The sequence below is a fragment of the Hypanus sabinus genome, chromosome 14, assembly GCF_030144855.1.
Source record: "Hypanus sabinus isolate sHypSab1 chromosome 14, sHypSab1.hap1, whole genome shotgun sequence".
NCBI lineage: Eukaryota > Metazoa > Chordata > Chondrichthyes > Myliobatiformes > Dasyatidae > Hypanus > Hypanus sabinus.
The window spans coordinates 446,868-472,347 of record NC_082719.1 but is presented as its reverse complement, the minus strand read 5'-3'; the positions used below and the strand labels follow the sequence as shown (position 1 = coordinate 472,347).

At 43.6% G+C, this 25,480-nt stretch overlaps 1 protein-coding gene across 3 annotated transcripts in view; it reads left to right on the top strand.

Moving 5' to 3' along the window:
- The window catches only part of sdad1 (SDA1 domain containing 1), a 97,694-nt gene that overhangs the window by 10,130 nt on the left and 62,084 nt on the right, over positions 1-25,480 (top strand). For all 3 annotated transcript variants that reach the window (XM_059988672.1, XM_059988671.1, XM_059988670.1), the window contains 6 exons: positions 8,473-8,577; positions 8,853-8,951; positions 9,861-9,971; positions 10,062-10,133; positions 13,848-13,948; positions 20,629-20,686. In XM_059988672.1, the coding sequence (XP_059844655.1) occupies positions 8,949-8,951; positions 9,861-9,971; positions 10,062-10,133; positions 13,848-13,948; positions 20,629-20,686 (345 nt within the window). In that variant the 5' untranslated portion in view covers positions 8,473-8,577; positions 8,853-8,948. The remainder of the gene's footprint in view (positions 1-8,472; positions 8,578-8,852; positions 8,952-9,860; positions 9,972-10,061; positions 10,134-13,847; positions 13,949-20,628; positions 20,687-25,480) is intronic.

Genomic DNA, 25,480 nt, shown 5'->3' with positions numbered 1-25,480 from the left:
GTCCCACACCCTTCCCATGGTACTTCAGTCTGTCACCTGTCCCACACCCTTCCCATGGTACTTCAGTCTGTCACCTGTCCACACCCTTCCCATGGTACTTCAGTCTGTCACCTGTCCCACACCCTTGTCATGGTACTTCAGTCTGTCACCTGTCCCACACCCTTCCCATTGTACTTCAGTCTGTCACCTGTCCCACACCCTTCCCTTCGTACTTCAGTCTGACACCTGTCCCACACCATTCCCTTCGTACTTCAGTCTGACACCTGTCCCACACCCTTCCCATGGTACTTCAGTCTGTCACCTGTCCCACACCCTTCCCATGGTACTTCCTTATGGCACCTGTCCCACACCCTTCCCATGGTACTTCAGTCTGTCACCTGTCCCACACCCTTCCCATGGTACTTCAGTCTGTCACCTGTCCCACACCCTTCCCATGGTACTTCAGTCTGTCACCTGTCCCACACCCTTCCCATGGTACTTCAGTCTGTCACCTGTCCCACACCCTTCCCATGGTACTTCAGTCTGTCACCTGTCCCACACCCTTCCCATGGTACTTCAGTCTGTCACCTGTCCCACACCCTTCCCATGGTACTTCATTCTGTCACCTGTCCCACACCCTTCCCATGGTACTTCAGTCTGACACCTGTCCCACACCCTTCCCATGGTACTTCAGTCTGTCACCTGTCCCACACCCTTCCCATGGTACTTCAGTCTGACACCTGTCCCACACCCTTCCCATGGTACTTCAGTCTGTCACCTGTCCCACACCCTTCCCATGGTACTTCAGTCTGACACCTGTCCCACACCCTTCCCATGGTACTTCAGTCTGTCACCTGTCCCACACCCTTCCCATGGTACTTCACTCTGTCACCTGTCCCACACCCTTCCCATGGTACTTCAGTCTGTCACCTGTCCCACACCCTTCCCATGGTACTTCACTCTGTCACCTGTCCCACACCCTTCCCATGGTACTTCAGTCTGACACCTGTCCCACACCCTTCCCATGGTACTTCAGTCTGTCACCTGTCCCACACCCTTCCCATGGTACTTCACTCTGTCACCTGTCCCACACCCTTCCCATGGTACTTCAGTCTGACACCTGTCCCACACCCTTCCCATGGTACTTCAGTCTGTCACCTGTCCCACACCCTTCCCATGGTACTTCAGTCTGTCACCTGTCCCACACCCTTCCCATGGTACTTCAGTCTGTCACCTGTCCACACCCTTCCCATGGTACTTCAGTCTGACACCTGTCCCACACCCTTCCCATGGTACTTCAGTCTGTCACCTGTCCCACACCCTTCCCATGGTACTTCAGTTTGTCACCGGTCCCACACCCTTCCCATGGTACTTCAGTCTGTCACCTGTCCCACACCCTTCCCATTGTACTTCAGTCTGTCACCTGTCCACACCCTTCCCATGGTACTTCAGTCTGTCACCTGTCCCACACCCTTCCCATGGTACTTCAGTTTGTCACCGGTCCCACACCCTTCCCATGGTACTTCAGTCTGTCACCTGTCCCACACCCTTCCCATGGTACTTCAGTCTGTCACCTGTCCCACACCCTTCCCATGGTACTTCAGTCTGTCACCTGTCCCACACCCTTCCCATGGTACTTCAGTCTGTCACCTGTCCACACCCTTCCCATGGTACTTCAGTCTGTCACCTGTCCCACACCCTTCCCATAGTACTTCAGTCTGTCACCTGTCCCACACCCTTCCCATGGTACTTCAGTCTGGCACCTGTCCCACACCCTTCCCATGGTACAACAGTCTGTCACCTGTCCCACACCCTTCCCATGGTACTTCAGTCTGTCACCTGTCCCACACCCTTCCCATGGTACTTCAGTCTGTCACCTGTCCCACACCCTTCCCATGGTACTTCAGTCTGTCACCTGTCCCACACCCTTCCCATGGTACTTCAGTCTGTCACCTGTCCCACACCCTTCCCATGGTACTTCAGTCTGTCACCTGTCCCACACCCTTCCCATGGTACTTCAGTCTGTCACCTGTCCCACACCCTTCCCATGGTACTTCACTCTCCACGATGTATAAACAATATCTCTAGATTGGAATACAAATCTGATCACATCAACAATATGAACAAACCAGTTAAACATCATCTTTCCTAACCCATCTGGCACCAACAATCATTCCGCAGTCAAAGTCGCTGATTACGTTTCTTCCCCCCATTCTGATGTTTGGTCTGAACAACAACTGAATCTCTTGACTATGTCTGTATCTGTTTATACATTGAGGGCTGCTCTGCGATTGGCTGATTAGGTATTTGCATTAACAAATAGATGTACCTAATCAAGTGATCGCTGATGGTATATAAAGGGATAGAGCATTGTTATTAATCTGTGAGTGCTTTCTGTACAATTGACATTAGTGGAATGAATTTTAAAGCTAGAATAAATGTGTCAAAAAGGGTGTTGAACTGATCAGGAGTGAAGTTAGAGTCATAGAACTAAAGTGATACAGCAGCAAAGCAGGTCCTTCACTCCACAAAGCCTGTGCTGACCTTCAAGTGTACATTTATGCTAATTCTCTGCATGAATTACTTTTTAGATAACCCTTCATTTTCCAACTATCAACAGAACTTGGTAGCGGGGAGGGGCAAAATAATTATTTCCTTTTAAATTGTGTTTTTTGACTGAAGCATTACTAAATGAAAACAGTTACCTCCTGAGTACCACACACAAAAATGCTGGAGAAACTCAGCAGGCCAGGCAGCTTCTATGGAAAAGAGTAAAAAGTGGACATATTGGGCAGAGACCCTTCATCAAGATGCATCAGGATAGGCTTGCTGAGTTCCTGCTGCATTTTGTCTGTTTTCAGCATCTGCAGATTCTCGTGTTTGTGAGAGTTGTTTCCTGTCCCAGTTCCCATCCTATCCTTCACACAAACAGATTATAAGCTCAAAGACGAAACCTTTTTTAACATAACTTTTACCAGAGTAATGTTTTTGAAATTTGTTCTCTGGTTTCTTGAATAATTTGAAACAATTTTGGAGTCAAGTTTGTTTATGCTAATGAACCATATTCTTCCACTATAGGTGTAATCCAAACAAACAGATCCTACCTTGCATCATTTCTGTCCTTGTAATCCTGATGCCACCGATGTAACATGCCTTCAATTCCTCTTGAATTTACTGCTTCCAAACCCTCCATGATTTCACCCACTTTGTCTTGTAATGTTTTTCAGCCCTACAACCTGTACTGGCCTCTCGCACACCTTTGGCATCCATCACATCACTGTTTGTGCTGTGCCTTCAAGTGCTAGGGTCCGTCGGGCTAACATTTCTCTTCTATTCTCTTTCTGCATTGAGGCACATAAAAACATTGACCATCTGAATAGCAATTACGTGTGTGTGCTTTGTAAACATGGAACATAGAACATTAGAGCACAGGAACAGGCCCTCTAGCCCACAGTGTTGTGCTGAACCAATTAAATTAGTAATAAAATGGCCAATTAAATTAATCCCTTCTGCCTACATAGTGTTCAGATCCTTCCATTTCCCCTTTCATTCATGTGCCTATCTGAATGTCTCTTAAAATTCTCTGATGTTTCTGCCTCTACCTCCACCCTGGGCAGCTCATTCCAGGCACCCACCACTCTCTGTGTTTTTAAAAAAAGAAACAAACAAATATGTCCCTCACAATTCCTTTGAAACCTACTCCTTTCATCTTAAATGCATGCCCTCTGGTATTAGAAATTTCAAACCTGGGAAATAGATAGTCTATCTAATCCAACTATGCCTCCCATAATCTTATAAACCTCTATCACATCTCCCCTCAGCCTTCACTGCTCCACGGAAGCAAGCCAAGTTTATCCATCCTCTCGTGAGAGCATGTCCTCTAATCCAGGCCGCATCTTTCCCTCTCCAAAGCCTCTACATCCTTCCGGTATTGATATTACTGGAACTGTGTGCAATAACTCAGATGCCGTCTAATTAGAGTTTTATAACACTGCAACATAACCTACTGACACTTTATTTTTGTGCTGCATCAGATCTGGAGTAACAATTATTTTGTTCTTTGTACTTGTGTACTGGAAATGACATTAAACAATCTTGAATTTTGAGACACTATGCGTAATAAAGCCAAGCATATCAAATGCCGTCTTAACCATCTATCAACCTGTGTTACCACTTTCAGGGAACTTATACCCCAAGATCTCTCTGTTCACCAACACTTTTAAGGTGTCTACCCTTAACAGTGTATTGTCTCTTTGCATTTGACCAGGTTAAACTCCGTTTGCCATTTCTCCACCAACATCTGCAACTGATCTATATCTCGCTGTATTTTGCCAGTCTTTTATGCTATACATAACACCAGCAATCTTCATATCATCTGCAAACTTAGTAACCCACCCATCTACATTTTCACCCAGGTCATTTATATATGTCACCAGTAGTAGAGGTGCCTGTACGGATCTCTGCACGATACCAATAATCACAAATCTCCAGCTAGAATAAGTCCATCCATCAACAACCCTCTGTTTTCTATGTGCAAGCCTGTTCTGAATCCAAATGGCTAATTTACTATCAATCCAATGCATCTTAATCTTCCGGATGAGCCTCCTGTAACCATCCACAGCTCTGCCTTCATCAGTCATCCTCGTCACCTTGTCAAAAAACTTAATCAAGTTAGTAAACCGCAATTTTCTCTCCTTAACTAGGCTATGGCTTTCCAAAAGCTTATAAGTATGCTCCAGTAACTTCCCTACCACTGACGTGAGACTCAACAGTCTATACTTTACAGACTTATTCCTGGTTCCCTTCTTGTATTATGGAACAACATTAGCTACCCACCAGTCCTCTGGGACCTTGCCTGTGGTAGAGAGGACATGAAAATATTTGTTAGGCCCCAGAAATCTTATCTCTTGCCTCAATAACCTGGCGACTTGCCCACCTTAATGCTCTTTAAGAGACCCAACACTATCTCCTCCTACTTCGAAATGTCCTAGCATATTAATGTTCTTGGCACTGATCTCCCTGTTCTTCATGTCCTTCTCCTTGGTAAAACCTGATGTGAAGTACTCATTAAGGACCTCACCCATGTGCTTTGCATCCAAACAAATGTTCCCCCCTTTATCCTTGAATGATCCTAACCTCTCCCTCTTGCTTTTGATGTATATATAGAACACCTTGGGATTCTCTTTAATCCTATTTATTAAGGACTGTTTGTGGTCCCTCCTGGCTTTCCTAATCCCCTTGACTTCTTTTCTGACTTCTCTATAATTCTCAAAGGCTCTGCTTGATTCTAACTTCCAAGGCTTTACATACTTTTCCTTTGTCTTCTTGACTAATTTCATCACCTCTTCAACATCCAAGGTTCTTTACCTTGCCATCCTTGTCATTCCTTCTGACTGGAACATACCTGTCTTGAACGCTGTGCCATTGGTCTTTAACAACCCTCCGCACGTCAGATGTAGACATGCCAAAAAACAGCTGTTCCCAGATAACTCTCCCTCGTTCCTGCCTAATGCTCCCGTAATTTGCCCTACTCCAATTTACTACCTACCCGCAAGGTCCACATTTATCCTTATCTATGGCTATCTTAAAACTTTGGGAGTTGTGGTTACTGTTCCCTAACTACTCACCTATCGAAGGGTGCGAGGCTCAATATCCATCACCAAGTCCAGTACAGCCTTTCCTGTTGGACTGTCTACATATTGATTTACTAAACCCTCTGGATGCACCTAACAAATCTACCCCATCTAAACCTCTTGCACTAAGAAGGCCCCAGTATATATTAGGGAAGTTGTAGTCTCCATGACAACAACCCTATTGTTTTTACACTTTCTCTTAATCTGCAAGCATATCTGTTCCTCAATGTCCTGGAGGCTTTTGGGGTGTCTGTAGTACAATCGCTTCGGAGTGATTGTGCCCTTCCTCCTACTTTAGGGATCTACCAACATGGACTCAGTGGATGAGTTCTGCATTGTGTCCTCTCTGAGTGCAGCTGTGATATTGTTCCTGATGAGCAGTGCAACTTCCCTTCCCCCCCCCCCCCCAAAACAAAAACTTTTCTAAACTATCACCCATTCCTGTCCCTTTTTCTGGTGTCTGTAATGGCCACATCATAGTTCCATGTACTGAATCATCTCCTTTACCCATAATACTCCTAGCATTAAAATACGTACATTTCAAAGTTTTCACCCCGTTGTATCTATTACTTTGCTCCTACCTGATTTTACTCGTCCTGACATCTACCTTCCTGTCCATCCCTCTGCTTTCTGGCCTGGTGTTCTGGTTCCCACCCCTGCAAAACTAGTTTAAACCTTCCCAAGTAGCTCTAGTGAATCTCCCAGCCAGTATATTGGTTCCCCTTGAGTTTAGGTGCAACCAATCTCTCTTGCACAGGTCTGCCCCAGAAGAGATTCCAATGATCAAAGAACCTGAAACCTGCCCCCTTGTACCCATTCCTCATACTAATCCTGCCCTGACGAGCATTTAGTGCCTGAGATTACTTCCTTGGAGGTCCTGCACTTCAGCTTCTTTCCTAACTCCCTATACTCATTGCACAGGATCTCTTTCCACTTTCTACCTTTATCATTGACCACCACCTCTGGCTGCTCAACCCCCCCCCCCCCCCCCCCCCGGCCCCGAGAACATTCTGCAGCCATTCTGAGACATTCTGGACTATGGTACTTCACACCATTCTGGCGTCTTTCTCAGCTACACATTTTCCCCTCTGTCCCTCTAACTATCGAGTCCTCTATCGTTATCATTCTGCCTGACTTTACCCTTCCCTGCTGAGCCTCAGTGCTGGCCACAGTTCCACTGGCCTGGCTCTGGCTGCTGTGCCTGGATAGGTCATTCCCCCCCCCAGCAATATCCAGAGGGTCTCCTTGTTGCTGAGGGGAAAGGCCACAGAGGAACCCTGCACTGACTGCTTACTCTCCATACATCTCCTGGTGCTCACCCTTCTTTTATCTGATGCCTGCACTCTGCATGTGACCAACTCAGGAAAAGTTTCATCTGTAAGGGATTCTTCATCTTGGACAGTCCTGAGTACATCTAGTTCCAGCTCTAGTTCCTTGATCTGGTTAGTCAGAAGTTGAACTTGTGTTACGAACCCCGTAACTGGGTCACTTACCAGCAAAGATAGAGAGGTCCGTTGAAGTCTGATGGTACTATTTTAACAGTATTGATAAAAATACACAAAAGAATATCATGCAAACATACAGATAATATTCGTTGTCAATACTAAACCTAAAAGCGCGGGTATAATAATAATAAGAAATAGCTCTATCGTTGTCTAGGGGATAATGTATGGTCCGATGGAAATATAAAAGTCACTGTTAGTTTGTTTAAGCTGCAGCGTTTTGGTTTGAGAGAAAGACGGGTTAAAACTTGTCCAGTCCTTTTATGATGTCAATCCTTCGAGAGTCGTTGGGAGTTGGTTTCCCCGTTGTTAGCTAAAAGCCATTCTCCCGTGGTAAAAGCCACCAGTTCCGGGGCAAATGGAACCGAACGCACATGGCCTCCTCCCACCGGCTTCCGCTATTACGGGATCGCTAGCGTTTCTTCTGGTGCGTCTGAGGGGCTGTTCCCACAGACCCTCTTTTATCCTGACTCACAGGGTCTCAGATGTCAATCAGGTTGGAGTGATGTAATCTCTCCCTCAACCAGCCCACTTTGCCTGAGGGCTTCCACGTAGCACAGTATTGTAATACACGTCCGTCTCCAAGAGACAATGGCCGTTTCCCGTAGCTTTTATATCGCCGGGGTGGTCAAGATATTCCACACATTTCCTGGGTCTCCTGACCCAAGTCAATAGCAATCCTGCGATTCTCAAAAAGGAAGGGGCTGCCGGCGTAACACTTGGGTGCACTTGCTGCAGATGTAGTCATCAGGCAAACGGTTAGGTACCCTGAAATCCTACATCTTACAGGAGGAGCATTCCAACTACCTTAACCCTAATGCTGCCTACACTGAATTAAGAACTAAGGATTTATAGAAAAGAACTTATTTGTTTATATTTGTGCCTGATTTCTGAAACCTTTGGGTTTTGTACTCACCTAGATCACTTACTCAGCCTCTTCTTTCTGACCTTGTTATACTGTTGGTCTAACTTCTACAGCTTAAGCCTCTGCCTGTTTTCACTGAAGCCTGTTGAGCCAAAGCCTCCCACTCTAATCCTGGCCTACTTCAACAAAACATGCTCCACTTAAACCTAACTTCTTATTGGCCCTTGCTAAGTTACTGATAACCCAAACAATCTCCCACTCCACAGAAAATCCTGATAGGACCTGTTCACTTTTTAAAGCTGGTGTGTAAAGTCCACAAAGAATTGATTCGAACTCTCCAGGATCTCCCACTCCGTAGATGAGAAATACATGACATTCTCGTCAGAGCTACTTGAGTAATATTTCTAACATGCTCCATGTACAGAGTTTAACACAAACCTTATTTGTGAATGTTCATACAACATTTATAAATTATCTTTTTGTCTCGCCACAGTTTCTGCAGCAATATAACCACTACCAGTCCAATGTGCGTATTTTCCAGCTACAGCCGGACAAACCTAATAAAGAACTTTCTGAACTGGTGATATTTCTTGCACAGGTAAATATGCTTTTGCTGTTAAAGTGGATGCATCTGCAGTTTGATTAAAAACCATTTGAAGAGGTTATTTTTCATAAAGGTTAGCTAGTTGACTTCTTTAATGCAATTTATGTTGGGAGTTATATCTGGGAAGTTAAACTCTAAGGTTTATCAAAGCAATGAGGGCAGTCTTACTGTTAAATTCTGAAATACTTTCACTCTTTGTGGGGGAGGGAAGAATGTTATTTTCCATCATAAATCAAATATTTAAATGTCTTCAAATCCTTCACTCGAAGGTTGCACATTGTTACCCAAATGAACTGACCAACTTTGCCCAAGAATTAAAAGATCTTCTCTTCTCTCATCACACAATTCTGGACCCAGATGTGCGAATGGTAAACTATTTCTAACATAATATATTGTTCAGAAGGCTATTTTAAAATGTATTTTCTTTTTATGTGATAAATGATTCCATTTTGCTATGTAATATCAAAGTAAGTTTGCTAACTAAGATGTAACAATTGTTTCAATTTGTGGTTCTGAAAGGGTTAGAATGCATTAGATAGCATTTGTTCACAGCATAGATTATTAAATTTTCAGGATTATACTTCTAGTTTATCTTTAAATAATAAATGCACATTATTTTTAGATCTGACCAAGGTGTAACTGTCCAATATTCAATTTAAAAAAAAGATGGTTAAGCAGGAATGCACGGACACAAGGGATTCTCCTCCAACCTAACTCCAGTCTGATTTTCTCCAGTATTTGGTGTGTTTTATCTAGGAACACATGGCCTGCTTTTACAATCATTTTATATCACCATCTGAGAAGTGAATAAGTTGGCATCATTACTTAAAGCTTAGTTTATACTGAACCTGAGATGCCTTTTATTGGCTTTCACAGTGGAATAATGATCTAATGTACTGTAGTTGCAAAAGGAATGGGTTGGACACAGCTTGTTCACTTAAGAGAACACATTAAACTTTAAAAGTAGAACAAAACATTATAATAAACAATTCCCTGTTTTATCTGACACCCAATTACAGCTGAAATTGAGTTTCTTTCTCATTGTCTTTCATAACAGCTGGGCTAGAGAGATGCAACAGAACTCTGTTACTCTTTTAGAGAACCACTCTGACACAACTGGTTAGTAGCTGACTGAAGTAGCCTAAAACTTGGGTATCTGTATATTTTATTAACTAGTGACAGTGTATGAAAAAGGGCAATTGACGCGAAAAACTTTATTGTTGTGAAATACCTTTGATCTCTGTGCAGTAATTTTTTATTTTTACTTCAACTTTTAGACGTTTTGTAAAGCTTTGATTTTATTAAGAAATAAGAACCTCTTAAATCCTACAAGTTTGCTGGAATTGTTCTTTGAACTGCTGAGGTGTCAAGACAAACTCTTACGCAAGGTATGCTACTTCTAAGCTATTTTATAGCCGCATAAATGCAAATGTTTTGGTCATCTTGAACATTAAGATGCTCCTTTTTTATCTTAACAGACCCTGTACTTGCACATTGTGACAGACATTAAAAATATAAATGCCAAACACAAAAACAACAAAGTGAACACAGTGAGTACTTTAAATAAATACTTGATAAATTAGCATAGCTGTGGTCTTTGTAGGACATGAGAACCTTTTTTTGTCATAGATTTCCTACTTTGAGGTGTATAATAGTCATGATTTAGAAGTAGATTTGATTCAAAATAATGATAAGAAAGGTTAGCAGGTACTGTTGAAATCCTGTCGAGGCAGTGGTGCTGCACCGTACCAGAAAACCTAATGAATAAGGCATATGAAGTGTATTTCACTTAACCCCACTCTGTTCTATGAACGCAGCAGTATAATTTGCATATTTGTAGAAGATCAATAATTTAATGCAAATGCCCGAGTCTATGATCTGAATCAGTTTGATACTGTTGATTTATTTTCATGTTCCAAATACAAAACTTAAAAAAAACTCTAAACTATTAAACGTTGTATTTTGTATTACAAAACAGAAGCAAAAAATCATGAGGATTGTATTCTGGAGCCTTTGGCATAATTGAAATGTAGCTTTCAGAATTACTAATACCTTTACTATAGTGTGCAACAGGAACTAGCTAAATCTTGTAGATTGTCTAAAAGAAGCAGGCCAACTTTGTTATTTAAAATTTGTTTTTTGAGGCTATTGTGACCATTGATGCATTTTAAATGTTGCTGTGTGTGTTGCATCACAGATTATTCTTGGATTAACTTTGGCCTAGACTGCCTTGGAAAACCAGATCCAGCAGGCTTCACCTGCAGTGTTAACAGATAGCAGCAGGTCCAAATTGCCACTGTAGTTTTACAAAAGACTTGGTAATTCTGACAAGTGAATTAGTAAAGTAGCAATCTTCACGGTTCTTTGACAATTTTACATTGAAGTATGCCTTGAATGCCTTGTTTTATTTTTACTTCTGTATAATGAAGATAAAGACTCAGTTGACTCAAATAATGCATCCCAGAAACGGTATAAATGATTGACAGCTGCAAATATATACATAACATTGTGTTTCATTTGTATGTGGGAGTGGGCTTGAGTGAAATGCAAAGGGATAATTTAAGGTATTCAGACATAATGGAATACAATTGCTTGCAATTTGGAATTGGATGCAATTTCCACATCATTTTGTAACCTGCTTGACATCTGAGATCGGGTAGGAAGAGACGTTTCCAAGCTGGAAGCAGTGGGCTTGTATTCGGTATTGCCCACTGATGGATCCGTAACAGAGCTCAGTTCCCCAAGCCAAGGTCAAATGACTTCTGATTCTCAGCTTAATCCAACTTGCAAAACTCTGCCTCTTGATTTCCCACAGCCACCCAAGAAAAATGATCCATTGTAGCAATTCCAAAAAAAAACTGAGTTGCTTTGTTGGCAACCTCAGTAAAAGTGCACCAGGTTAACATGTGCCTCTTGCTCCTTGGGTTGTACCCTGCCAAATAATGGCTTCCCAGTGAAGGAGAACAGGATTGAGGAATAGGATTTGGCTCATGCTGTGTTGCCAAGGAAACTGGTTCAGGATATATTTTGAAAGGAAAATGATCAGGACAAGAGATGTAGAGAATGAAGCATGGGGTGGTGGGGAACATGTCAAAAATGAATGGGGTACAATTGACATGGATCACAGTTCCAATAAATGCTGGTTAGATTATGAGTGAAGCTACAGTTTGAGCTGGAATGGTTTTTATCAAAATCTGATTTTGCACTAATTTTGTTACTAGGATTGGCTAATTGCATTAAAGTCTTCATTTAGTTAATGCAGCAAATATTCAGTTCAGTATTAAAGGCACACGAGTGAATCTGCAGATGCTGGAAATAAATAAAAACACAAAATGCTGGCAGAACTCAGCAGGCCAGACAGCATCTATGGGAGGAGGTAGTGACGACGTTTCGGGCCAAAACCCTTCATCAGGAGTGAAGTAACATGGGATGGTGGAGAGGGGATAAGAAGTGGGGGGAGGGATGAAGTAGAGAGCTGGGAAGTGACAGGCTGGAGGGAAATGGGCTGCGGGAAGGTGGAGAATTATGGGAAATAAAAGAGAAAGAAAGGTAGGGCTGGGGGAGATTATAGTGAGGGGGGAAAAGAGAAAGAGAACCAGACTAAAATAATAGATAGGGATGGGGGTAAGGGGGGGCAGGGGTATCAACGGAGGTCTGTGAGTTGGATGTTCATGCCGGCAGGAAGGAGGCTACCTAGGCGGGAGATAAGGTATTGCTCCCTCGACCTGCGTGTGGCTGAACACTGGCGCTCAGTCCTCCAGCAGTGGCGGGATCTCCCTGTGGCCACACACTTCAATTCCACAGACCAGTCCCACTCCAACATGTCTGTTCATGGCCTCCTCTACCGTCAAGATGAGGCCACACGCAGGTCGAGGGAGCAATACCTTATCTCCCACCTAGGTAGCCTCCTACCTGCCGGCATGAACATCCAACTCACTGACCTCCATTGATACCCCTGCCCCCCCCTTACCCCCATCCCTATCTATTATTTTAGTCTGGTTCTCTTTCTCTTTTCCCCCCTCACTATAATCTCCCTCCAGCCCTACCTTTCTTTCTCTTTTATTTCCCATAATTCTCCACCTTCCCGCAGCCCATTTCCCTCCAGCCTGTCACTTCCCAGCTCTCTACTTCATCCCTCCCCCCACTTCTTATCCCCTCTCCACCATCCCATGTTACTTCACTCCTGATGAAGGGTTTCGGCCCGAAACGTCGTCACTACCTCCTCCCATAGATGCTGTCTGGCCTGCTGAATTCTGCCAGCATTTTGTGTTTTTATTTAGTTCGGTATTAAACATGTGTTTTTGCCATACAAGGCAGCAAAGGTCTTCAAATTTATTTATATTTTGCTCTTTCCAACCTAAGTTGCTGGCAGAGTTAAACAGAAGCAGCTCACAGTTAACCATGTCAGTAGGTGTGAACATATGAGCCAATGTTTCAACATCATTGGTATTGTAGATATTTTGCCAATCCAGGTACATTGCAGCCAAAGTGAGAAATGTGCAACTTCATATATTTCCTGTGGAGCAAAAGTTGAATTTATAATTGCAATAAAGATAAAATTACTAATGTGACCTTTGTAAAACTTTTTTTAACTTGTAATTCCCAAGGAGTGTCTAATTTGGTTCTGAACATTTGCTGAAAGCTTCCAGCAAGGAAAATAATTTTTCATGGTTTTATAATACATCTGGCACTGGCTAGTAGGATCATGTGCTATTTTCATGGAAGTACAGTGGGTCTTTGGCGCGTGGCCTAGTGGATAAGGCATCGGTCTTGTGATCTGAAGGTCACTAGTTCAAGCCTCAGCTGACGCAGTGTGTTGTGTCCTTGAGCAAGGCACTTAACAACACATTGCTCTGCGACGACACTGGTGCCAAACTGCATGGGTCCTAGTGCCCTTCCCTTGGACAACATCGGTGGAGTTGGAGAGGGGAAGCCCTGCAGCTTGGGCAACTGCCGGTCTCTCATACAACCCTGCCCAGGCCTGCACCCTGGAAAAACCTTCCAAGGCGCAAATCCATGGTCTCTTGAGACTAACGGATACCTTTATACAGTGGGTCACCAAAGCTATCTAGTGGCAACGGCAAAAAATGGTGATGGGGTAGAAAAAGATATCTCCACAATATCAGCTGTTTTGATTTCCCCATCATAAGATGTACAAGTCCTTTGAATAGAAGTGTCCTTTGTGTAGACTGTTCTTTGTAAAACAAAGTACTGAAAATTATTATTTGTGGGATGATGTGACCATTGTGTTTGTATGTTCTCAGGTTTTACAAAACTTTATGTACACAATGTTGAGGGACAGCAACCCCATAGCAGCCAAGATGTCCCTGGATGTAATGATAGAACTATATAAAAGAAACTTCTGGTAAGTTTGGGAATACTGTGGATTCCAGTGTATTTAGACACTCAAGGACCAGTACATTTTGGCCCAATTAAGCAGCTGCTCCAATTAGCCAAAGTTTCATGGAAATAGTTACAAAGGTATGAAAAAGACAAACTACCATTTAACTGAGTAACAGGTTGTATATTTAAATGAAATACAGAACAAATTAGAGCACTATCAGTGCCAAAAAAGTACAATAGTTCGTAATAGTTATCAGCAGACGAACTCGTTCAATGTATACTGCTGCGTTCTTTTGATGGACTGTAAATGAACAAAATCAGTGCAGGCACCTAGTGCAGATAATAGATTTTTAAAGTCAAAATTAAAAAAAAAGATCAAAAATCACTGCCTTTTGTATCAATGTCCGTCAGCCCAAATTAAAAGCATTACATAAGCACACGCAATTGGTTTTTTAGAGCAGCTTGTGCTTGAGCCTTCTAAGGGAAAGGCTATCTTAGACTGGGTGTTGTGTAATAATCCAGATCTTATCAGGGAGCTTAACGTAAAGGAACTGTAGGAGGTAGTGATGATAATATGATTGAATTCATACTGCAATAGGAGTGGGAGAAGCAGAAGTCACATGTATCAGTATCACAATGGAGAAAGGGAGTTCCAGAGGCAGAAGAGAGGAGCTTGCCAGGTGGATTGGAGGAGGATACTGGCAGGGATGACGGCAGAGCAGGGGTGGCTGGTGTCTGTGAATAGCTCACAAGGTGCAGGATAGATATGTCCCACAGAAGTTGTTCTCAAATGGCAGGGCTAGGCATCTGTGGCTAACGAGAAAAATCCAACAAAAGGCAACTAAAAAAGCTCTAAGAAGGTTACAGATGAAATATGAAGGCAAACTAGCTGATAATATAAAGCAGGAAACTAAAAGATTTTTCAGTTATATGAAGAGTAAAAGAGAGGTGAGAGTTGATATTGGACCACTGGAAAATGATGCTGGTAAAGTAGTAATGGGGGACAAAGAAATAGCTGATGAATGTAATGAGACGTTTACATCGGTCTTCACAATGGAAGACACTGGCAGTGTGCCAGAGATCAGTGAGTATCAGGGAGCAGGAGTGATTCAAGGAAGTAACATGCAGGATGGACAAAGGAGAGGCAGCGGATATCATTTACTGGACTTTTAGAAGGCGTTTGATAAGGTGCCACGCATGAGGCTGCTTAACAAAGTAAAATTCTGGCATTACAGGAAAGATACTAGCATGGATAGCAGAATGGCTGATTGGCTGCTGGTGACTAATGGTGTTCCTCAGGGTCAGTATTGGGACGCTACTTTTCACATTGTCAGTGATTTAGATAATGGAATTGATGGTTTTGTGGCAAAGTTTGCAGATGATACGAAGATAGATGGAGGACTAGGTAGTGATGAAAAAGCAATGCGATTGCAGCAGGACAGACAAATTGGAAGAATGGGCAAAAAAGTGGCAGTTGGGAAATGTCTGATAATGCTTTTGATAAAAGGAACAACAGTGGGGTCTATTATCTAAATGGATAGAAGGTTCAAACATCAGAGGCGCAGAGGGACTTGGAAATCCTTGTGCAAGACTCCCCAAAGGTTAATTTACAGGTTGAGTCTGTGGTAAAGAAAGCAAGTGCAATGTTGGCATTTATTTCAATGGGGATAGAATATAAAATGCAAGGAGATAATGCTAAGACTCTGGTCAGGCTGCACTTGTATTGTCAACAGTTTTGGTCCTCATTTCTCAGAAAGGAAGTGTTATCATTGGAGATAGTCCAGAGGAGGTTCACGAGGATGATTCCACTAACATATGAGGAGCGTTTTGCCTGTACTCACTGGAATTTAGAAGAATGCCTGGGGATCTCATTGAAACCTACAGAATGTTGAAAGGTCTAGATAGGGTGGATGTGGAAAGGATGTTTCTTACGGTGGGGCTATCCAGAACTAGAGGGCACAGCCTTAAAATTGAGGGGGCGATCTTTTAGAACAGAGGTAAGGAGTAATTTTTTTAGCCAGAGAGTAGTGAATCTGTGGATTGCACTCCTGCAGACTATGGTAGAGGCCAAGTCCATGGGTATATTTAAGGTAGAAGTTGATTGTTTCCTGATTGGTCAGGGCATCAGATGATATGGTGAGAAGGCAGGTGTATGGGGTTGAGTGGGATCTGGGATCAGCCATGATGGAATGGCAGAGCAAACTCAATGGGCTGAATGGCTAAATCAGCTCCTATGTCTTATGGTCTTGTCTTATGGACACTATTTAAAAACTGTTCACTCTAAGCATGATGCATTGTCTAACTAAGTACATGCGATTGATATTAGTTAGAGACTGTTCAGCAACACTCTCCTGTCCCAATTATGCAGCATAGTATCCCAAGTAAATAAAGGGAATCCTGGCTATTTTCTTGATTAGTTTTTGTTCTTTAAGAGTTGTCCCAAATAAGTGGCTGTCACGATGAACCGATACTCCAGTTAACTGGAATCAATTGTAATGGTTTGAGTAATTAGCAATTAAGTTATTTATAACAATGCAACATCAAGTGCATTAAAATGAAATTATTAATTGCGCTCCTCAAATTACTCATGTTTGAGCAGGCTGAGGATCAATTACATTATTTATGGTTCTGCGATTATGACATGCAATTTTAATAAGTAAGCTAGAAGTTTGTAATGTCATTTGCTGCTTAAGCTTGAGTTTTGATCATGAGGTGTTTTGGAGGAAGTGTCAAAGCTCTGAACTTTGGCCTTCACAAAGAGGGGAATTGATCTGGTCTTGTTGTTAAATATTTAATTGACCAAAGGATAGGAAATGGGCTGTGGGTTTTGAATGGACCCAGCAGGTCAGGCAGCATCTGTAGAAGCAGAGATATCGTTGACATTTCTGGTTCAGACCCTGCATTTTGCTATCTAGCTGATTGAGTTCTTCCAGCAGTTTGTTTCATTGCTCCAGATTACAGCATCTGTCTATGATGCTGGCAGACAAGTGTTTTCTAACTGGAGCAAAAGAAAAGAGGGTCTCAAAGGGTCAGTATTGTAACTAATAGTATGGATGTATGGCATGTTGGTGAAGACCATGTGATACATTTGGGAGAAACCACAGAACTGGCTATATTGTCTAAGTGGCAGTTATTTTGGAGAAGAGGATTATTGAGAAGTATTGGTCCACTAGACAGAATTTGCAAAGTCCACTCTGGCCAATCTTTAAAGCTAACAGGATATGTTTAGAAGATTATCCCAATGTTTGGGGTTTTCAGGATATTGATCAAGATCCAAGTTTATTTATCACTTGTACATTGAAACACGCCGAGGGTGTGCTGGGGGCAGGTCACAGGCGTTGCCACACATTCCATCAACATAGCATACTCGGCATGTTTGGCAGAACACAGAACACTATGAGACAAAACACAACAAGCCACAAAACAATAGCAAGAAAGCTCTGAGCACCTTACCCACCCACACACATGCACAGTCCTCTAACTCCAAGAACGTCCATCTTTGGCGTGCAGCTTCGGATTCGAACACTGATGTGGCTATGGACACACAGACACTCGCCTTTTGACTCCCCTGCTGACTTGCAGAGATTTGTAGATTTGGGGCTTTGGCCAATGGGCCTTGGCTTCCAGACTTCTGATTCAACCCTTGACCTGCTGATCACGGTACCATACATCAAACCAATTTGTGAACCTAGGGGTTCATTGGACCTCGTTCCTCCTACCCGCATGGAAATATGACCCCACAAACTGCTGACAACTTGCTGACTCTGGGGGAGCTACCAGCCTTCATCCACGCTATTCTGTTGGCCCAGCATCCGGCTGAACATCCTGCCCAGTTCGCGGATATTCCATGTCCAAGTCATTGTCCGCAAACGTGGAGCCGAGGCTTAAGGCTCATCCTGCCCTCTAATTTCTCCTCCCCATCCCTTTCTTTCTCAACTTTTTTTATTAAGTTTCGAATAGATAAACGTAACAATGATAATGATACAAAGAGATTAGGATTATGGGATTACATTAAAAACGGTTAACATATACAGAAACGGACCTTGAGTAACATATGTAATTTAAGCCTCCCAATCTCTTAATAACTGAACATGAAAGATACAAATAATTTTATACAGGAAAAAGAAGTCCCCCTAAACTAAAAAAAAACTTAATTAAAAATGAAGCAAAACAAAAGCTGTGCTGCCATATTTCATCAGTTAAGATCATTATTTGTCATTAACTCCACTCCTCTATACATGAACAAAAAGCTATTGAGAAGGATTCAGTAAAGGTCAGCTTACATCATATGAAAATTTTGAATAAATGGCCTCCCAAGTTTCTTCAAATTTAACCGAAGGGTCAATAGTGCCACTCCTAATATTTTCCAAGTTTAAACATGTTATAGTTTGGGAAAACCATTGAAAGGGCGAATTAGGACAATTAGAATCTTTCCATTTAAATTCTCCCCATCCCTGAACCTAAAACAGTAACCTGACCCCCTAACTCCCCCCTCTGTCCTCAAAACCATCCCACAAACCCCAAAATACTGAGCCACAACCTCAGTGGAGTTTGCAACTTGGTGCTATATTGAGCAAGCAAGAGAGAACCACCATGGAATAATGTGTACAGAACAGGAAATGACACCACAAGAGAGAGAACAAACATTTGGAGAGGACTCAGCAGTTTTTTTTTAACCAGGGTGGCACCGATGATGAAAGTATATAGTTATGTAGAGAGATTGCAGATTGCAGAGCAAGTTAGGTACAGACCTAATAGAATTCATGAACTTCATAGCCTGCCTAGTGAACCAGTCATGGGAGTTCAGCGATTTAATTGAAAAGTCGAGTAGTTTTTTCTCTTGGGAGTTTAAATAAGGAATGCACCACCTGAATATGAAGTAAATTCTAGTTCCATGGCATTTTCAATAAAGCAGCTGGAAATGTTTTAAAAGAAAACTAGGTTATAGGATTTTGGGCAGAAGTATGGAACTAAACTGGATAGCTCCTTAGAACAGGCATAATGGGTTTCATATTACTTTGTTTTATTTGTACAGATTATATCTTTTTGTTTCACAGTCCACTCATTAACTTCAGCCATGGAGATATTAAGATTCAGATTGATTTGTTTATCACCTGCAGATTGAAACATACAGTGAGTTGTGTTGTTTGCTTTAACAACCAGCACAGCCTAAATATGTGCTGAGGGCAGCCAATGAGTATTGCTACTCATTCCTGTGCTAACAAAGTATGCCCACGATATTGATATTCATCGATAATTGAAAAGTATAAACCTTCGGAGCCTGGAACATTAAAGAGAAACAGAAAATGGCAGAGATTTCAGTAAGATGAAGTAATTATAATGTTGACTATTAGTGGAATTGGAAACGCGGAGTGTTAGGGATTCATCCCTTTGTGGATACAATCCCTGGCATTTGACGTGCTATCACAATTTTCTTCAGTGTCTTTACAAAAGTAGTATCTTGTCATATTGATCATGTTTTTAGTTTATAATAATCAGGCACAATTGTCACTCCAAACAGCAGAATTATTGTCCAAGATCTATGAGTTTGTTATCTTTGGGATGGAATAAGTTAGCCAGGAATAAATTCTTACACCTAATAAGGTCTTAAAATGATTTTTTGATAAGTAATGAATATTTTCAGGTGGAATCTCATCCCATTTTGCTTTGTTACTTTCTGTCCCATTCATGACCATATTAGTACAGCCAGTCAATGAAGAAGGTGAGGCCGCACCTGGAGTACCGTGTGCAGTTCTGGTCTCTGTACTTGAGGAAGGATATACTGGCTTTGGAGGCAGTGCAGAGGAGATTCCCCAGGTTGATTCTAGGGATGAAGGGGTTAACCTCTGAGGAGAGAATTGAGTCACCTGGGACTATACTCTCTGGCATTCAGAAGAATGAGAGGGGGTCTATTGAAACATACAAAATTTTGAAAGGGACAGGTGAGATAGAAGTAGGAAAGTTGTTTCCATCGGTAGGTGAGACTAGAACTAGGGGACATGGCCTTAAGATTCATGGGAGAAGATTTAGGACGGAGATGAGGAGAAACTGTTTTTCCCAGAGAGTGGTGAATCTGTGTAATTCTCTGCCCAGGGAAGCAGTTTGAGGCCTCCTCACTAAATATACTTAAGATACAGTTAGGTTTTTACATAGTAAGTGAATTAAGGGTTACAGGGAAAAGGCAGGTAGATGGAGCTGAGTTTACGGACAGATCAGCCACAATCTTATTGAATGGTGGGGCATGCTCGATGGGCCAAATGGCCTACTCCTGCTCCTGTTTCTTAGTTCTTGTGTAAGATGCAACCAGTTCAACATTAGTATTCAGGAGTTAAGTGTGAGTGTCTGTTGTGTGTAGTAGTCTGGAGCGACAGTTAGTAATTTCCCATCAAATGTAAATTTAAAAATACCTGCAAATACTGGAGATCTGAAATAAAGTCAGGAATTGTTGGAAATCCTTAGGTCTAGAGGCTTCTGTGGAAAAAGCAAGAATTAATATCTGTACCTGATATGTCCAGAGCTTCTAGTATTTTCTGTGTTTTATTCTAATTCACCGTGTTCAAGTAGTCATACATCTAATTGTCACATGTAGAATGGACTGATTGATGGTTGAAGATTCCTTTGCTCATAAATCTGGAGTATTTCAAAGAAATCTTCAGAATAAGAGGAATCATTACTGAAGCAAATATTTTAATTTATCTACAGGAATGATGCAAAGACTGTGAATGTCATTACCACAGCTTGCTTCTCAAAAGTGACCAAGGTAAGAAGTAAGAGGCAATTGTACTGTACTATGGGGAAGGACATTCTGTTAGGTGTTGTGAAAAAAGAGCCTTTTCAATTATGTGAAAAGAATTAATGGGCTAATAGTAACTGTACAATTATAGATTTGGCGTGGGAGATTTTATAGGATCCTGAGGGGCAGCTTTTCCACTCAGAGGGTGGGTCAGTATATGAAATGAACTACCAGAAGAAGTAGTTGAGGCAGGTACATAAGAAGTAACATTTAAAAGGCAGTTGGACAGGTACATGGATAGGAAATGTTGAGAAGATATAGGCCAAATGGGACTAGCTTAGATGAAAATCTTGGTTGGTATAAAACAGGTTGAAGGCCCTATTTTCCCGCTCTGTGATTCTAACAAGACTACACGTACATCTAAATTAATATGACTATGTCTCTGTAGAGTTTATTAATAAACACAGAATTAACTAATTTTAGATTAATTAAGCTAAGGACCAAGGCATTGGGAGGAAATTCAGTATTACTTTAAGCATTAAATTTACGGTAAAATGGGTAATTCTGTGTTTATTAATTTCCTGTACATTATAACTGAATTGGATTTGGGAAATATCTTCAATATTTTTCTTTTATTTGGGAGCAGTGTGGTCTGGAAAGTGCAGCCTGAGGAAAATTCCAAGATTGGCAACCATTGCAGCTAGCAAAGGGAATAAGTTGCAGAACCTAGTAAACAATGTTGCTATTATTATTATTATTATTATTATTATTGTAATTATTAGCATAATGGAGCTAAGATAAGCTTTCTGTATAAGAAATAAAAACACAAAATGCTGGCAGAACTCAGCAGACCAGACAGCATCTATGGGAGGAGGTAGTGACGACGTTTTGGGCCGAAACCCTTCATCAGGAGTGAAGTAACATGGGACGGTGGAGAGGGGATAAGTGGGGGGAGGGATGAAGTAGGGAGCTGGGAAGTGATAGGCTGGAGGAAAATGGGCTAGGGGGGAAGGTGGAGAATTATAGGAAATAGAGATTATAGTGAGGGGGAAAAAGAGAGAGAAAGAGAACCAGACTAAAATAGTAGATAGGGATGGGGGTAAGGGGGGGCAGGGGTATCAACTGAGGTCTGTGAGTTGGATGTTCATGCCAACAGGTAGGAGGCTACCTAGGTGGGAGATAAGGTATTGCTCCATCGACTTGCGTGTGGCCTCATCTTGACGGTAGAGGAGGCCATGGACAGACATATCAGAGTGGGAGTGTTCTGTGGAATTGAAGTGTGTGGCCACAGGGAGATCCCGCCACTGCTGGAGGACCGAGCGCCGGTGTTCAGCGAAACGGTCTCCTAGTCTGCGGCGGGTCTCCCCAATGTATAAATGGCCACATCGGGAGCACCAGAAACAGTATATCACCCCAGTTGACTCACAGTGAAGTGGTGCCTCACCTGAAAGGACTGTCTGGGGCCTGGGATGGTGGTGAGGGAAGAAGTGTGGGGGCAGGTGTAGCACTTCTTCCGTTTGCAGGGATGAGTGCCCGGAGGGAGGTCAGTTGGGAGGGATGGGGGGGATGAATGCACAAGGGAGTCGCATAGGGAGCGATCCCTGCGGAAAACCGAGAGTGGGGGAAGATGTAGTTGGTGGTGGGATCACGTAGGAAGTGGCGGAAGTTACGGAGGATTATACGTTGGATCTGTAGGCTGGTAGGGTGATAGGTGAGGACCAGGGGTAACTCTATCCCTGGTGGGCTGGCAGGGGGGATGGGGTGAGGGCAGAGGTGCGTGAAATACGGGAAATGCGATGGAGGGCAGAGTTGATAGTGGACAAAGGGAAACCCCTGTCTTTAAAAAAGGAAGACATCTCCTTTGTCCTGGAATGAAAGGCCTCATCCTGAGAGCAGATGCGGCGGAGGAATTGAGAGAAAGGGATAGCATTTTTGCAGGAGACAGGGTGGGAGGAGGAATAGTCTAGGTAGCTGTGGGAGTTAGTAGGTTTGTAGTAGACGTCGGTGGATAGGCTGTTTCCAGAGATAGAAACAGAGAGATCTAGAAAGGGGAGGGAGGTGTCAGAAATAGACCAGGTGAATTTGAGGACGGGGTGAAAGTTGAAGGCGAAGTTAAAGAAATCAACGAGCTCAGCATGTGTGCAGGAAGCAGCGCCGATGCAGTCGTTGAAATAATGCAAGAAAAGAGGAGGACAGATACCGGTGTAGGCTTGGAACATAGATTGCTCCACATGGCCGACAAAAAGGCAGGCATAGCTAGGACCCATGCGGGCACCCATTGCTACACCTTTATGTAAAGGGGGTTTCTTCTTTTTTCTTTGTTACTGTTGGGAAAGGGTTTTCTTTTGTTAACTAGCAGGAATGCTAATTTACTGATAACGAGAATGGTATTCCTTTGTAAACCAAATGGGGATTAATGTTCTTTCTTCTGAGTCTGTAAGCTTTTGTTGACAGGCTTTTGGGCAGATCGGCGCGAGGGGGTTGAGAGAGAGGACGCAATGCTCTAAGCTGGGCGAGGATCGGACCCCAAAGGGGGGTCCGAGGCCGGGAGATTCTCCGAGGGGGGGTGGGGGATGAAGCAAGATGTGCTTGGTTGACCACTTGGAGGGTCCTGAGCGGTTTGGAGAGTCGAGGAGTTCGGAGGGTCCTGAGCTGCGAGTCGAGGAGTTCGGAGGGGATCGAATGGTGGCCAGAAGACTTCAGAAATTGAGCTCCAACGGCTGTGCACGAAGTGGTTTGGACGTTGATAAGTTTGGCGCCTTTTCTTTAATTTTCTCTTCATATATACTGTATCGTTATTATTCACTTAGTTATAGTAACCTTTATAAATTGTACTCATTTAATCGCATATGGTGTACTGTCTGTTTTTGGGCGAGGCGGGGACATCACACAGCATCCACACCAGCTGATTGCCCAGTTTGGCGGGGCCGAAGGCAGCTCCCCCTAGACGAGAACGAGCTGAACGAGCCTGAGGCGACCCAGGGAGTTACATTGTGGGGGCTCGTCCGGGATTGATTTCTGTGGAAGCTGTGTGATCACCCTCTTTAAATTGTGTCTGCGGCGAAGAGCTGGTGTGCCTTTGTGGGTGTGCGATTGCTGGTTATCACTGCGTGTGTGTTGGGTGGGGTGGCTGCTGTTGCTAGCCTGGAGGTCGTTGTTCGATTTCCGACTAGTGCTGACAAAATGGTGGTGGGACCATGGGCTGTCCGTACTGTTTGGAGAGTGAGGAGTGACAGGTTGGGATCTTTCAGCAGTGGTGAGCTCCGCCCAGTTGTTGGAATAACATCCAGCCCTAAAGTGGTGGAGGCGTGGGTGGAGCGGACCCCTCAGTTGTTGGGTGGGTGGCGGTGCTTGGCTGAGGGAAAGCGACAGGGACGGGTTGAAAGCTTGAGTAGGCGGGCTGGTGACTTTGTTAGAACTGTCGGGCGCAATTACCTCGAAGTGACCGCTGCCAGTTCTGGGAAAGTGTGGGAAAATGCGTGTGGTTTGACTGGAAGTCAAATGCTGCAGCTGGGGGGCTTATCATATCCGTGGCAGGAGATTGGTGGGAAGTTTTTAGGGTATCCCTTTTTGCCTAGGGGTGGCAGATAAATTGCTTGTGGTGCCAAGGGGATCAGTTGTTCCGTTGATTCGAGAGGTGTCGGGAAACTTAGAGGAGGCCCAGTGGGGGAACGGCTTGGGGTCTCTGGGGGAGCACGTTCCCAGCAATGTACCAAGGAACTCCTGAAAGGAGCAGACCCTATTCCTGAAGGCTCAGAGGGGCCATGCGCACAGGTGTTGTTACGGATGGATGGAAGTCAAATTAAAGCCATCCTCGGCACCGGGGCGCCGGTTAAGTTGCTGTACAGTTTGTGTCATAACCGTTATTGGAAGCATTTACCCTTGACGACATTGAGGACACTGGAGATTCGGGGTACCAGTGCCGATGATTATCCAGACGACAGTTGTTGGTCAGTGAAAATGGAGTTCTTGGAGGCAAATGTGGAGGAGACTGAAGTTCATGAATCGTTAATGCTGATGTGTCCGGACCCTGTTGAGACGGGCAGTGTTTCTGTTCTAGAGAGAACCAATATCCTGCTGGTGTGCTTGGGGGCCTGCCCGGAGGAGGCGGGTGAGCGTTGTATGGAGGCATTGTCGATGCACCCAGAGTTTCGAGCTGCTTGTGTGGACGTGTGTAGCAGCATTGGGCTGATACCGAATTCAAACAAGAGCCGGTGGTGGTACGGCCTGGGGGAAGTATCTGAGGGTGAGACCCTCTTAGTGGACGCTGCGAAATACCACGAGGGAGGGGAGTTGACCGCTGAAGACACCTCGGAGAGAGAGAGGTTGCGGCGACTGGCCCCTACAGCCGTGGAAGACCTAGGCAGCGTGTGTGTGGATTATATTGCGTTGAAGAGGCGCACTGTCAGTGACCAGAATATGGCCCTGAGGGCCGGAGAGGCGATGGCCTGTCTGAGTGGTGTGAAGTGGTTTAAGGTGCTGGATCTGAGGAGTGGATGTTGCCAGATCCCGATGAGTGAGGCCGACAAGGAGAAGACGGCCGTTATAAATTCCCTAGGAGTCTTCGGGTCCGAAAGGATGCCACAGGGCATATCTGGAGCCCTTGCAACCTTCCTGCGGGGCAGGTGGAAGACTATAGGGGATGTGGAGGCGTTTGGAGTTTTGGTGTATGTGGATGATCTCTTGGTATTTGGATTTGCCTCAGGAGAATATGAAGTGAGGTCGTTGCAGGAGCAGCTGAGAACTACCGAGTTAAAGTGTTTTCTGGATACGTGCCAGGGCTGGCGAAGGTCGCAGCTCGTGAGTGACTGTCTCTACGGA